Genomic DNA, 14,819 nt, shown 5'->3' with positions numbered 1-14,819 from the left:
GCACTATGAGGAACTCCCTGGTGACTCACCAGTGGGCCATGATAAACCAAAAGGATGTGAAATGTGGTCCCACCGGTGGGTCACGATGCACAGGAATCGAGATTTCAATAAGTGTTGCCGCAGTGAATGTGTTAAGTTGAGGTTGGTCATTAAATGCTGGTCCATGGGTATTCCTTTTTTTTTTTAAACATCGTAAACATCAACATAAATGGCAGCTGTGCTATGCATGATGGCAGTAGCCTTATGCATGGAGGTGCCATTGACAATGAACATGCTTATCTTTGTCCAATTCCTTCTCTTCATTTGATACAGCATTAAGTGAATTTTGTTGTTGCTGTTGTTATTATTATAATTATGAACGGATCTAAACAAATGCAACATCCATGTACCAGTTTGCGAATGGAGGCTGTTAATACTCTAGGCATTCTACTTGGCAGGAATCTTAAGGCTATTACCAATTTCAAGAAATCTGCCTTAAAGATCTGTAGCAAAGTGCATTGCTGTTCCAATCAACATCCATCCACACTGCACTTTCAGTGCACTGATACAAGTTTACTAGAAACGCAATGCATTTTGATGCACATACTGAGGACATATTCCTTGAAAGGAGTGCTAGGCAAAGGATTTATAGCAAATGGACATGTTCAGCATACTAGCTAGCTCTAATTTTGCAATTATACATGTCACTCGAAGTAGCTAATTGAGATGTTAATTAGATTATTTTACATGTGCTGAATTAGCAAAATTGTTCATGCGCGTGGAGGATATGACAAAGACAGTGATGCCTAGGCATTGTATGCTCTCTTTTGTCACAACTGTAATTGTAAAAGGCCCTGGCTACAGAGGCGGTAAGGCGTTGTTCCTGGGTTCGAATCCCTGACCAGAACGAATTTTTCCTCAACTGCGAAGCTTTCTTTCTGAGAAACCTGCAAGAACTTCCATTGTGGTTTCGTGCTACATTCAGGAGGATAACAATTTTCACTTTCATGACACTTTCTCCACTTGCAGGAATCTGCAGAACTATTTGCCATACTGCTGAGACAGTATGTACTAAATACTAGTACAATGAAGTGCATGTGATCCTAATGCCGAATGGACATGCTGTATGACTGGGAGTTCTAAACACATCCTAATGTAGTGAAGTACAAAGGTGCTATAAATACCTCATCACGGTATTTGTCTTCTGAAACTGACAAAATGAGGTTCTCCGGCACAGAAGGTGATCCAATAACACCAGCAGAGGTGTTGTCAATTTGCAAGTGTTCTGCTATGCTTAGACATGTACTCCTTGTGGCAGTTGCTGTCAGTGCAAGGATGCAGTGAACCTTTAGCTGCATAGTCAGGACCTGCAAATGTTTTCTTAGCTGGAATCACAAAGCCTCCCCCTCATAGCGAAAAATTTACTGTGCTTCAGGTAAACCTAACACTGCTTTAGCAACTAGAACAAATATCTGCAAAACACTGAGCAATAATCCTTTTGATATTTCTTTCTTGCTGTTCTCATGTTTTCTAAAGACTTTTGACTTTAAGATAACAGGTATACACAAGTTTGCTGATGTGAATTTTTACTGCAGAATATTTTGCATAAGCTTTTAACTTAAGAATTCAGATATTCCCTAACATCCTTAGCTCTAAAACATTCTTCTCATTATTGAGAAATAGCCACATCACACAGAACTAGTCACTTGCATGATTATTACAGTTGCCACCAAAAGTGGCACCTCATAACTTCTACAGCACTGCCAAAACTGTCGTGAATAGCGCTCATTTGTTCGCAGCCCATTTAAGGACCAAATCAAAAATTCATATAATGGAGTCCAACGACTTGAAGCAATGCATGGGCTATGGGCAACACCATTGCAGGTGTCTCCAGATTAATTTCGACCACATGGGGTTCTTTAACATGCATCTAAATACAAGCACACAAGCATTTTCACATTGCGCCCCTATGTGAATGCATCCACTGGGGCTGGAAATTGAACCTGCAACCTTGTGCTTAGCAGCGGAATGCCATAGCCACTCGGCAATTGTGGTGGATGAGGTTGAGAGCCATGCTATGACGGTGTGCACAGGTGGTAGTGCTGACCTTTAAAAAGGTTTCACAGGCTTTCTTGCCAACAGACTAAAAGTAGCTATGCAAATAATAACTTGCAGTTCAGAACTGTGACATTTTCAAAGGCAAGCCAAAGCCTCTAAATATTGGCTGTTCGAGAAAGTAGAAGGTAATTTTTAAAAATTTAACCAAATCTATGTTTAGACTATAGCCATAAAAGATGGTTTATATACCGGGGTTTTGAAGAAAGCAGAGTTTCATGTTTGCAGTTGCAAACATGTGCATTGGTATCGCTTGTCAGAGAAGTTATGACAGCTATGAGTGGTAGTGTCAACCTGACCTAATTTTAATTTGCTCGTTAGGCAGACTGCAGAAGGCGCTGGTGCATTCACAACACGGATGCTAACAACATGCAAGTGTACTTTCCCTTTTATTAAGATGCTTCAGCATTTGCAGATACCATTCCGAGTTTTTCTATCTGCTTAATTCATGTTTTCTCCACAATATTTATACGAGTATAAATATTGCAAAGCTGCTCCCTTCAGCTGTTACCACATGTACAAGATGGCAGTGTGTACAGTAAAACCCCACAAAAACATTATGACAATTAAGCAATCTGCTCATGTGACATCACCAGAAAAGAAGAAGCGCTGGAGGCAAACAAAAGCAAGCAAAAGCGGTGAAGCACTACACACTTCAAATATAAGAGGCCACAACATAGTGGTAAGGCCTTTAAAAGTGGTTATGTCATACTGAAGAGGACTATATAGCAGACTATACTTATGCTTGCACATGCTCTCTGTATGTGCTCTTAACTTGCTCATTTTACCATTCTGTGCCATCATGAGGCACTGAATTGCTGAAAGTACAGTTTTTAATGTAAAGGGACATTAAAAAGAAAATTAATTTGAGTTGAATTAATAAAATGCACTCTCTCGTTCTGTCTGGTGTATCTGTGTTACTTACCGTGATTAGTGTCACTCAGTGTAGTTTAGAATGAATTAATAAATTACCCTTTTGCAATAACAAAAAAGACACTATTACCGTGAAAGGATGCTTGGCAACCAGAAATGATGCAAAAACAAAAAAAGGGTGGTGACATGGCCTTGAAGTTCCCGCACCAGCTTGCCGTAATATTATGGATTGACACTCGGGCCTAGTTAAACTTTTGCACTACAAGATCAACTACATTGTATTCAAAAGGAGCCAAAGACGCCAAAGGAGCCAAAACCATTTTTTTAAAGATTCGAGAATCTCTACAACACCACAATGGCCCAAATACGATAAAATACAGTGAAATCCATGATTTCACGCTGACGTACCTGTGCTAAGGTTTCAGCAAGCTATTCAAGAAATGGAAGTTAAGTCTTCATTTTTTCTTATATAGTAATCAACCTCTTCCTACAAAATTAACAAAAATATAGTTTTTAAAGAATATTTTATCAGACTAAACTGACTAGATGCTTCTCTTTAGTGTCCCTTTAATAGCACCTATAAAATCGAGACTCAGGTCAGTGTGTGTATGTGTTTCCGCACCAGTTTAAAAAAATTCTTGCAGGCACATTAAGACACATTCTGAAGCATTTTACACATAGGCAGTTTCAAAACCACATTCTCAAGACAGCTAAATATGCTGACACATTAGCTGCTCTGTTAAATGACACCCTGCCACTTTTTTTTATAGGGTGGTTCAAGTTAGTGAAGGCAGACTTTGCAAATGCTGTTGGATGTGATCACCCAGGACAGTACCGATGCAAAACTTGGAGGACGCTTAAGCTTTGCCTTTAAGAGTAGAACGCGCTAGCGTTATCGGGACCCGTTCACATCGCATTGTTCGCATACGGCAAGTAGGCTTCATTCACTGCAACACTGAACATGGGAAAGCCAGCTTACAAAGACCAAGCTTACACCGATCCCCGTAGAGTCAGCTTCACTTTTAAACTAAAATGTATAGCTGGAAAGACGTTTTTACAGGGGCAATATAAGTGGTCTTATATTAAAATGTGAAGGCCCCAGCACCTTTTTCTAAATTATTTTATTCATTGTTTGCTATTGCCCAGGCGCGCAGGTCTGGTAGAAATGCTTGAGTTTCCTCGTAGCAGAATTAGGTTTTCTCGTACATTCAAATTACAATCCGACGGCGAATCCGACGCCGAATGGTAAAGTCGTACTTTACCAATTTTCTGACGAATTTCACTGTGAGAAATTCAATTTTTGTTTACCAAAACCTTGCACTACGTGGAGGGCCTGCGCGGTCGATGTGGTTGGATGATTTTCTCTGCCACCCGCGATCACACGCCGGTTGCCGACGCCGGATTTTCTGCGACACGGTGCTCTAGACACTATCGCGTTGAAATGTTATGTGCTTTAGTGTTTTATAGCTGAAATGTAAGAGTAGCCAGTCAGAAACAAAGTAAAGCCCAGTGGGAATTGCAAACTTCATACTTGCCTTGTAAAGCTGCAAATATGAAGGCCGGAAGTTGTGCGACCACTCAGAAAGGCAGTGTGCCTCATCAATGCAAGCAAAAGCCACTGGAGGCAGCTGGTGCACAATGCTGTTTCCTTCCACGAGGCTTTCAGGTGAGACAAGCAAGAAGTGAATGCTGCCTTCTCGAAGCTGTGACAACACTTGCTCCTTCTGGGCCGGTGGCATAGCGCTGTGCAGGAATGATGCCTTTAAACATGGAGCCAACCTTGCCACCTAAAAGTATAAGTTATCCAGCTCAGTTACCAGCATGCCGGGTCAAAGCAGTTTAGGCATCCCAGAATGCATTAGAAGACAAATTTCACAAGTAAAATACAATGCTACAGCAATGAACAGACGATGAGCAAAACAAGAACAAGGTGAAAGCAGGAGACAATGTTTCGACAAGTGGACTTGTCTTTTTCAAGGCGACATATGCTCTCCTCGGCACAGTATATATAGGTACGGTTCTTCTAAAGGGGAGAGAGGGTAAGGCGGCTGCATAGGCATATCTACCGGGGAGGCAAGGGGGGCCCTTGCCCCCCCGCTCTCAAAAGTGGGGGGGGCGAAGTATGCCATTTGCCCCCCCCCCATTTTTGAAAGCTGGCACTTTTGGCTGCACGCTGGAGAGTCCAAGAAAACCACAGCAGAAGCTAAATTTTCTTTCTAAATAGAGTGGCCATGTATGTAATACTTTTATTTACTGCGTATCCCCTGCTTGGGCAGCGAGGACAAAATTATGGTGAGGCATTAGAAAAGAAAATAAAAGAAAAGCCTCGCCTGTGCCACCGAAGTATAACAGGCTGGGCAGCGAGGACTGTCTTTTGTGCCTCCTCAGGACACTCTGTAGCGGACGACGCGCGGGATTCGCCATACACACTCGCGTTGCGGAGAAGGCCTGGCGCTGGGCAGTTCCTGCCCTAACAAATGTCAGCTTGCGCTACTTGCATCATGCCTAGCTTTTGGGGCCGATAAATCTGTATTTGAAAACACAATGAGCTTGCCATATTTACCCTGCTGGCGAGGGGTAGGTCTGTATAAACAATTATAATCAGCTGCGCCCAACGACTGATGTGCCTTACACGAAATCGTTGGGTTATCAAATGCTGGAACTATTTAATCTCTGTCCAGAAATAGCCTACCCATCGTTGCAGCCTCAGTATCTTATCACCATCAAAAATATAATCAAACCTCTTACAGGTATAACTGTAGAATTTCACTGTGTGATCACGACTTATTGTAGACATGTTCGTGAAAATGACCTTGGTCAAAGGTCATTTCAATACTAATAGAACACTGACTTTAATTTTTTCTAAAGCGAAAAAAAAAAAAAAAAAAACCAGCGAAAAACCAAAACGCAGGACCAGAAGGAGGCAAACAAACTAAAAGTACGTGGATGCTTCAAATAAATCAGTTGCAAGTCCGGCGACTGTATGTGTGTTTGCCTCCTTCTGGTCCTGCGTCTTGGTGTTTTGCTGGTATTTTTCGCTTTAGAACATTAACCAACTAGCCCAGCAATTCACGCTTCTAAATTTTTTTCTAAAGGCTTGTGTCACTTCTCACCTTGTCGATTTCATTTTCAGTCTGTTTCCAAATAAGAGTTGCACTATTACTTGTTTCCCGACAGCAGCAAAACAGCAGATGTTTCATATTGTGAAAACATTAGGGCCACGTTTTGGTGGCGTGTACCGAAATTTTGCACTGTGTAGGTTGCTTATGTGCTCCCGAAAACAGGTACTGAATAGTCTCTCCCAATTTTTATGCGTTATACACGGCATTCAGTTGTTTTCCCCCGGTATTCTAGGTAAACTATGCGGAGTACTATGCGGAGTTATTTATTCGAAGTACGGAGAAATGGTCTGAGTGACGAGTGATAAATGTTTATTCTGTGTAGGTTCTTTACAGCCTTTGTAGAAAGTTACTAATTGAAGTGTTTCAGGGTGTCATGCCGTTGCTAATTGAAATGTTTCCCAGACTCCTAAAGCAACAGCACGAGAAACGGTCGAAATTCCGTCAAAATAGAGAAAATTTTAAGCGTAGTGCGTTGCGAAACTTTCACTTTCCTGCTTTAAAGCAAGTGATGCAGATAATTACTAAATCCTCGTTCTTCCATGTGTTTTCGTGCATCATACGAGATTCTTAGTTTGTTTCGCCACTGTCCTCTGTGAGCTGAAGAAGGTATCTTGTTTACATCTGCGGATAATTAGGGTGATGGTATGGGTAATATGTAGGCAATGTTCCAAATGTGTGGGTTAAATGTGCATTTTCCAGTAGAATGCGTATGCAAGTGGTCCATTGCGTTATTAGTCTGTTTTACGAGTGGTGTAAAACTAAGACGGCTGTGCTGGCATAATGACAACTACAACTGAGATAAAATTTTGCGAATATAAGAGGAACAAAATGCCAAGTTTATGTGCGATAGTAAATGCTTGTTGATCAAATACAGATTTAAAAAAATTGTAACCAAGTGTTCGAAAGTGTCATGCTGCTGCTAGGTTTCCCAATTTCCCAAAAGAACTCTGCGTTTCAGATATTTTATACATTGAAGGAATAGACAGGTTTTAAGTGCAATGCGTTGCAGATTTTAACATTTCTGGCTTATTTAGAAGCCTTACCAATAACTATTGTACCCTCATATTTTATTTCTTTTTACATTGTCTGGCGTGATATACGAGGTTCGCCTGGTGTCCTCATCGAACTGAAGGTGGCAGCTTCATTATGTTTGGTGACTGTAAGGACAAGTTAATAGGTGATGTGTAGGTGAAGTTCAGAGTAGATGGGTAAATGGGGCTTTCACAATAAATCACGTATAAGCACTCTAGAGTGTTATGAGCGTGTCTAATGAGCGGGGAAGAATTGATCCGGCTGCCCTGGCAGAACTATAGAAGCCACCAAGACCAAATTTAGTGAAGATTGTTGGTATGCTGTGGAAACTCTCTGTGCGAAGTCAAATGCGGTTGGATCAAACACAGCCTTTGTAAAATATTTCTTATTCAAGTGTTAGAGCGCGTGATATCACAGCTATCAGCTATGCTTCCCACTGTCTCGACATAGCTGTAGGTTACAACAGGTTTATATTTTGTGGAAAGGGGAGGGGGGCATGGAAACTGCAAGGTGCGACAAAATTGTTACATTCCTGGTGCAGTTAGAAGTGTTGGAAATAATTATGGAGCGGTCTTTTTTCTGTCCCTATTTTCAGGTGCCATAATACGTTCAGACTTGGCTTCAGCAATGTCCTCGGTGAACTAAGCAAGACATTTTGTTTATACTTAGCGAAAATAAAGGATGCGTATGTTATTGACAATATGTAGGTAAACTTCAGAGACAGAGGTCTAAGTATGACATTTGCAGTAAATTAAGCATGCAAGCGATCCGGAGCTTTATGAAGGCATTCTGCGAACAAAGAATTTATCCCATTGCTCTCGAAGATCTGTGAACTCAACCGATATCAAATCTAACGGAAATTGAGTAAGAAAGATGGGGGGGGGGGGGGCAGGCAGAATTGGAAGGAGGAAGGACACCATGGTAAATGTTATGGCGAAGTAACATGTGTGTTGATGAATTACTGGCTTTTTAAAAATTCCCAACAAGAAGTGCTCGAAAGCATTACACGGGGATGAAAGTTTCAAACGAAACAGTCATATATGGGATAGTTTTTAATGTATGCGATGTAATTACAAGAAATTGAAAGTTTTATTGCAACTGTTCGAAAGAAACAGCTTCACTGGACACCGGGCTATAATTCTCGAAGGTCGCACACATCTGCTGTCTTTTTTTTTTCTAGTGAATATTGCAAGTAGTACATGTTGATTGTACTTCGTTGCGTACACCCTCGACAATACTACTATTACCTAAACTAGAGATACACTTATGATGTAGATTTCCAAACCAAGTACAATTCTTTGTTTAATTAGTAAAATTGGCTGTAACAGATGTGCATTTTTTATGTGCGCTGTACTGCGGCTATATATACTTGGTGGAATCCGATACCTCTGCAATAGTACCGCGCGACTGGTTGCTCGAGGCACTTTGCGTGTATTCACGGGCTTCTCTCATGCTTGGAAAACACATTTATGTAGCACGTATTGAGCAAAAGAAAGCTGTACGGGAGTTTTTCATCGAGAAATGGTTGGTGCGCGACTGGGCGGGTGGGCGAGGCATCGATCGAGGGTGTGTTAGCGGCAAGTGTTAGGGAGTGTTACCCGCCTTCCCTGTGTTTTCCCAGCAATGGACAGGTAACTTATAATCAAAGCACTGCTGCAGTGCATGAGACAACCTTAAACCAGCAATAAGATGATTGAAGGGGGACAAAATAAAAAGTGCAGTTAGTGTAGCCCTACACAGGAAAAAACAAACAAAAACAGGGCAACGAAGAAATCACCATCGATGAAGGAGGGTGTCAATGTGAAAGCCACCTGATACCTAAAGAATTCTTTGACAATTAACATTGTTTCAGAGAAGTGAAGCTTTGTAGATATCCATTGGCTATATCACTGCTACATATCCATGAATAAATCACTACATAGTACATGCTAAGCTCAATGCCAATCTGTTGTCTTATCACTGGTGCCTGCAACTCCGATAAATGCCTGTATTCCAGTGGTTGTGCATCTCGATATGAGTGGCTCATCACACCCTCCTTACTTTTCTAGAAGAAAATTACTTGGCTTCGCATTTGTAGCATATGTTTTCTTTGTTTCAAGTGACAAGACCTTGGACATTTTTCTTATATGTTTTTTTTAGAATTAATGCAACCTGTGGCAATTTCTTTTTCTGCTCCTACTGCTGTACTCCATTCATTGTCATTGTTTCACTTTAGTCTTGGTGATAAGTCATCATGTTCTTTCTTTTCTTTCCTCGCTTTCCTATCGATGTTTCGATCTCCTCCTTCCTAAAGTGTAGGTAATTAGGCAGAATGCATTGCGTACGAAAATAATCTGAGTATCTCCAAGCGACAGCAAACAGCAAACCTTAAATACGTGCAAATGCCACGTTGGATAGAACCGAAGTCCATCGCTTAGAGATACTCAGATTATTTTTTGCATTCTGCCTACATAATTAGTCTTAATTAAACCACTTCTCAAATATTACCATTAGATGAAAAGTTCATAAGAAAATTGTAGAGCAACATTTTTAAAGTTAAGAGTGTTTTCGAGAGTGAAAGAAGCCCGTGGCACACTGGTTGCTCGAGGCACTTTGCGTGGGATGCAAAAACACATTTATGTAGCACCAAAAGAAAGCTATATAATTTTCTCATTGAGCTAATTATGTAATTAGGCACACTTGGAACAGTAGCCGCAAGACAAGTTGTGGGACGTGGGACACCCTATATAAAGCAAAAATTATGGGGTTTTACGTGCCAAAACCAGATCTGATTATGAGGCACGCCGTAGTGGGGACTCCAGAAATTTGGACCACCTGGGGTTCTTTAACGTGCACCTAAATCTAAGTACACGGGTGTTTTCGCATTTCGCCCCCATCGAAATGCGGCCGCCGTGGCCGGGATTCGATCCCGCGACCTCGTGCTCAGCAGCCCAACACCATAGCACTGAGCAACCACGGCGGGTAGTACCGCAAGAACATAGAATGATACTGTGTTCAAGATCAATATAAAATCTAGCCTTTGTATGCTTTTGGAACAGTAGCCACATCACTAGGAGAATGATGTGGGTTTGACACACCCAGTTGCTGGTTCCAGCAGTAAAAACTGTTACAAGTGTTCCTTCAAACTTCGATCAAACCTTGTGAGTGCAAACTGCGGCAGTTTCACATGCAGCATCTCAAATTCTCCTGACGAGTGGAGATGTCCCAAGGTACAACGATTGCAGTGAATCGTCACCAGCTCGCAAAGTCAGAGAAAGAGAGAAAAGTGAGCAGTTATTATTTGGCTGTTCCAGTCTATTGTGAACTGCCAGAAGAAATAAGAAATGTCAATTCATGTGTTTTGGTACTCAGGATGCACATTCATGTCATTCTTTCAATATGCTAACGCATTAGAGCTGTCAATTAGCAATACATGAGAGGCACTCACTTGATCTTCCATAAGTGAAATCAATGGTGACACAACCAATGTTAGGCACTTTGATTTCTGTGCGTAGAGGTATGCCGGGAGTTGGTAGCACAAAGATTTTCCAGAGCCAGTTGAAGACACCAACAGTGTTGACAAACCTTGAATTGGAAATAGGTCAGTATAGTGACCATGGCAGTTCTGCTTACAATGGACAGAAAGAAAAAAACCTTACCACATAAAATTCTCATAATCGCTGCTTCTTGCCCAGGTCTAAACTCTGAAAAGCCAAACTTATGCAGCGTTTCAAAAACAAATTTTGGTGTGTCTGAAAAGATAAGAAGAATTCCTCAGTAAGCGCCTCTGGCTGCTGTGAAAGGGGCAAAAGGCACTAGGCCTATATAATTTCTTACCAGAGTACTGGCAAAATTTGTCTCGTTTTTATTTATTTATTGGATAGCCGTTGAATCAGTAATTAAGCTATTAAGCCTCAATTCACCGAGAACGCAACAAATAATTTATTACGTCCCCTTTTATTGAAACAAGTTCAAAACATGCACCAAGAGCAGTGTGGTTTCGGAGGTGAAAAAGGTGACCCATCACATCACCCAAACTTCTTGTGGTGTCTTGTTGTGGTACCAGTTACCACTGATGCATACACACACACTATGGTCGTGCTGCCCAGAGTCCATTCACTACTCAACGGGACAAGAAGAGAGAGTATGTCCTCCTGTGTTTCCAAGAGAAGCGAACAATTGGAAGTGCCAACTGCGTTTCAGCGATGTGCTGCCATAAATCTGCACGCAAGTTGTCACTGCTTCCGAGCTCCACAGCTACAGACTCTCCTGCCCCGCACCGGAATACAGCCTTGCAAAATGTTTTTGATGCAATGTGAGGTAATCTTCATCCAAGCTGCTTTTATGATTTCCACAGCTGTTAACATCATCCGTAGCAGGATGTTAGTGGCTGAGTGATGACGTTAATGGTCATATTGTGTAGCTGAGAGGTAATTTAGACATATGTACTGAGTCATTAGAGGCACATACAGTCTTTGCCAACAGAAACAAGGCCACTGCGCACATCACTGCTGTTGGCTCCAGGACCTCTAATCAGACTCTTGTTGCACCTGCACTGCTCAAAAGCCCTGGAGACGGAGGCAAAATGTAATCCACACACTTTCAAGGAAAGACCAGTTGTGAAGCTTTCTCAATCCAGGACTTCCCTGGGCACGACATGAAAGAACCAGGGCTCAATAACACTTAGGCTTCCACTGGCTTTGTTTCTTTTGGCAAAGGCTCTACATTGCATGTAGTCTGCACTTATGCAGAGTACACTAATCGCCAAATTATCATACAACACTAATGCTGCCCATGCACGAAAAATTAGATGCTGTTTTTACAGTGATGCACAAGTGCTAGCCCTCACCTGGAAGTTTTCCATCAAGGTCAGCTTCTAGAAGTGGCTGGACACCTATCCTTTCATTTCCTTTGATGTGTGCAGCAAGATTATGAACTTTGTTTTCATTCATGGTGCTTTCTAATTTATCTTGATGTTCTGTGGAGGAGACATATTGTTCCGAAGAATGTAGGGCTATAAAGGTTTTTTAGATGAAACTTGAGCAGAGCTTCCATCCAAAAGAATTTATAAAAATGTTAGACATCAGAAAATCTGTACAAAAGAATAACGTACGAGTAATTTCTTTTGAACAAAAGACCTTTGTCACGGTTTCTGGCATGTTGCCCCCCCAGTGCTTGATACCACGTGCCATTTCAGCAGCTTCCTCTAATGTGGGCAAATGAATCACTTCTGGTTCAGCAGGGACTTCAAGCTTACCTAGAATTAAAAAATAAAAGGAAAAACAACAATCCTGGCTAGCACAGCACTCTTGCCTCTAGATGCTTTTAAAAAGAATTGCACAGGGTACATACTTGTGTTTGTAGAACAAGAACGCGCCCAATGGCCAATTTCACCACATTTAAAGCATTTTGATGTGCCGCTTTTACAAGAGGTTCCCTCTGAGAAAGTGTGTTTCTTCTTCCACTCTTTGTATTTCAGCTGCCGGACATTCACTTTGTGATGACCACGTGAAAACTTTTTTCTCTTCAGGTTGATCCGCACAAAATTTTCGTTAATGCTGTTACTACTTTTATGCCTGAAACAGAAGGTTTTTCTTATTTGAAGGCGTTCACCATTAGTCAGCACAGCTACCACATACAAACTTTTTAACACAAATATATTTTTCATTACCTTTTCGTGTTACCCTTTCCAGCTTTCCTTGGTTGTACTGCAGAACTTTGTGATTGTATGTCATCGGGATCTGTCAGTGATGGCTTGTTTAACTCTTCCTTCACTTCACAGTGTTCATCAGAACCAGAATCTTTCAAAGTCTTTCGTCTTTTCACTGTCTCTTGTTTCTTTCCAGACAGTTTGAGTGTGCTTACCCCAGTGTCTGTTCTTCTCTGCCGTTTCCTTTTTGGCTTTTCACAGTCTTCTTTTGCCACCACTTCAATCTTGGAACTCTCCCCACCCCATGCTTTTTTATGAGACTCCTCTTTCAATTCATGTGCAGCCTGTGATGGTAGGGATTTCTTGTTCCCGTTAAGCTTATTTACTCGAACTTCTTTATCTGAGCATAATAACTGGTGCCGTGTTTTCGGTATGTGACAAATAGTACCGCTTTCATTTTGTGTGTTTACTTCTGATTTACCTAACTGTGAACTAGTAGAACCATCTTCCTCAGATGTATCCTTTGAAATCAATGTGGGATGATGAGACACACGCTGCTGCTTTACAGCAGGAGTCTGAGGAGGTGTGGGTGTGAGAAACACATCATCTGCTGATTCTATGGATGAATAGCGGATCGGACAAGTCTTGCTGACCTTGGTTTTGATGTATCCTTTCTCACTCAACCCACCATTGCATGTACTTGGCCTACATGCCAAGGGAAGTTGTGATGACGATGATGGGGGAGTGAAGAACACCTCATCATCAGCAATGCTATTTCTTGATAGCCATGACTCATCAAGGCTATGTGTATAGTACAGCATACGTGAAGCTGATACCATTTTGCATGGAGATACAGACACTCTATCTTCATTTGTGGCTGTGGCCTCTTCAATTGGAGTGCATTCTTTGGCCTGTACAGGTTTGCAGTTAGTTTTGGAAAGTGCTACAGAGCTTGAGCTTTCCTTGTGCTCTTCCAGTCTCGGACAGACGGGTTCATCTTGCATACTTTTAGATCGATATCCACGGAACATGCATTCTGGCTTGGGTGGACCCTGAAATATAAAAAAAAGGTAGTCAGATTCCCTGGTTTCCGACATAAAAGTTCATGCTGGGAGGCTTACTTCAAGCTGAAACGACGCCAGTAGTTTTTCACGGATTTTGTTGGTGTAAACACTTGAAGAATTTGGTCGTACTTTTTTTTGGTTCGCTGCAGGCTTTCTGTTCAGTGAGACGTCCCATACGCCATCATCTGAGGCCACCTAGAATTGCAGCCAATGCAAGCCGACTTTTTACTTAATGCATTTTAACCTCTGTACACAATGAACTATGGCTTACCGATGAATTCGGTTCAGATAGACTTTTCTTGAGCTTCCAGTACTGTGAATAGGCCTCTGAAATATGTAGATGCGCACTTTGTTAAAAAGTGCAAGCGCACATAAAGAGGACATACAATCTCCCTAAAGTATGTTGAAGAATACACACAATAACAAAGTTTTGAGAGCTTGTAAACACGTTTTTAACAAAAGCGTGGCGTCTATGTCGACTGCTTCAAGCAGGTGTCACTTCTTAAAGTTAGCAATGCAGTGACAGGGGTGTCACCGCTGGCAGCTATGTGGGTAACGACAGCTAAAATTCCACTTCCTTTCGGAATTTAGTAAGAGAGAAGATGCACCTGATATACTTTCTGGCGCGACCTTTATGTCAGCCTGGAACAAGAAAACAAGAAAAAAGTTTATGTTCACTTCCTGTAAAACTCGAATAGATAACATAGCACGCAACTGAAAATACTAACAGCAGAAGGTTTTCTAGCCTTTTCAATGATGAATGCCTTTTCCCACTCTTTAATTACAACTTTAAGTCGTTGAAGATCTTGATTCAAGTTCATTTTATCAAGAAAACAACGTCAGCGATTCCAATAACTTGATTATACATAACTTATGCACGTAGCAATCTTTCAATGGTTTCGCGGCAAAAATAAGCTGGAGAACTAGGCTTGGCTTGACGGTGACTTGACTACGCGTCATCGATGCATCATTTTATTTCTCTTTTTCTTTAAACAAAAGCTTGAT

At 41.4% G+C, this 14,819-nt stretch overlaps 1 protein-coding gene across 3 annotated transcripts in view; it reads right to left on the bottom strand.

Moving 5' to 3' along the window:
• LOC119432177 (ATP-dependent DNA helicase Q4) overlaps positions 1 to 14,725 on the bottom strand; it is a 27,367-nt gene extending 12,642 nt beyond the window's left edge. For all 3 annotated transcript variants that reach the window (XM_037699483.2, XM_049670828.1, XM_049670825.1), the window contains exons 1-12: positions 14,543 to 14,725; positions 14,423 to 14,456; positions 14,086 to 14,141; positions 13,872 to 14,009; positions 12,772 to 13,802; positions 12,453 to 12,676; positions 12,214 to 12,357; positions 11,950 to 12,078; positions 10,760 to 10,852; positions 10,549 to 10,685; positions 4,503 to 4,754; positions 1,164 to 1,346 (exon numbers count right to left, since the gene is read on the bottom strand). In XM_037699483.2, coding sequence (XP_037555411.1) covers positions 1,164 to 1,346; positions 4,503 to 4,754; positions 10,549 to 10,685; positions 10,760 to 10,852; positions 11,950 to 12,078; positions 12,214 to 12,357; positions 12,453 to 12,676; positions 12,772 to 13,802; positions 13,872 to 14,009; positions 14,086 to 14,141; positions 14,423 to 14,456; positions 14,543 to 14,635 — 2,514 coding nt within the window. In that variant the 5' untranslated portion in view covers positions 14,636 to 14,725. The remainder of the gene's footprint in view (positions 1 to 1,163; positions 1,347 to 4,502; positions 4,755 to 10,548; positions 10,686 to 10,759; positions 10,853 to 11,949; positions 12,079 to 12,213; positions 12,358 to 12,452; positions 12,677 to 12,771; positions 13,803 to 13,871; positions 14,010 to 14,085; positions 14,142 to 14,422; positions 14,457 to 14,542) is intronic.
• Positions 14,726 to 14,819: the final 94 nt, after the last annotated feature.

The sequence above is a fragment of the Dermacentor silvarum genome, chromosome 1 (assembly GCF_013339745.2).
Source record: "Dermacentor silvarum isolate Dsil-2018 chromosome 1, BIME_Dsil_1.4, whole genome shotgun sequence".
NCBI classification, from domain to species: domain Eukaryota; kingdom Metazoa; phylum Arthropoda; class Arachnida; order Ixodida; family Ixodidae; genus Dermacentor; species Dermacentor silvarum.
Note: the sequence above shows the minus strand (reverse complement) of the source record. Positions and strands in the feature narration are given on the sequence as shown.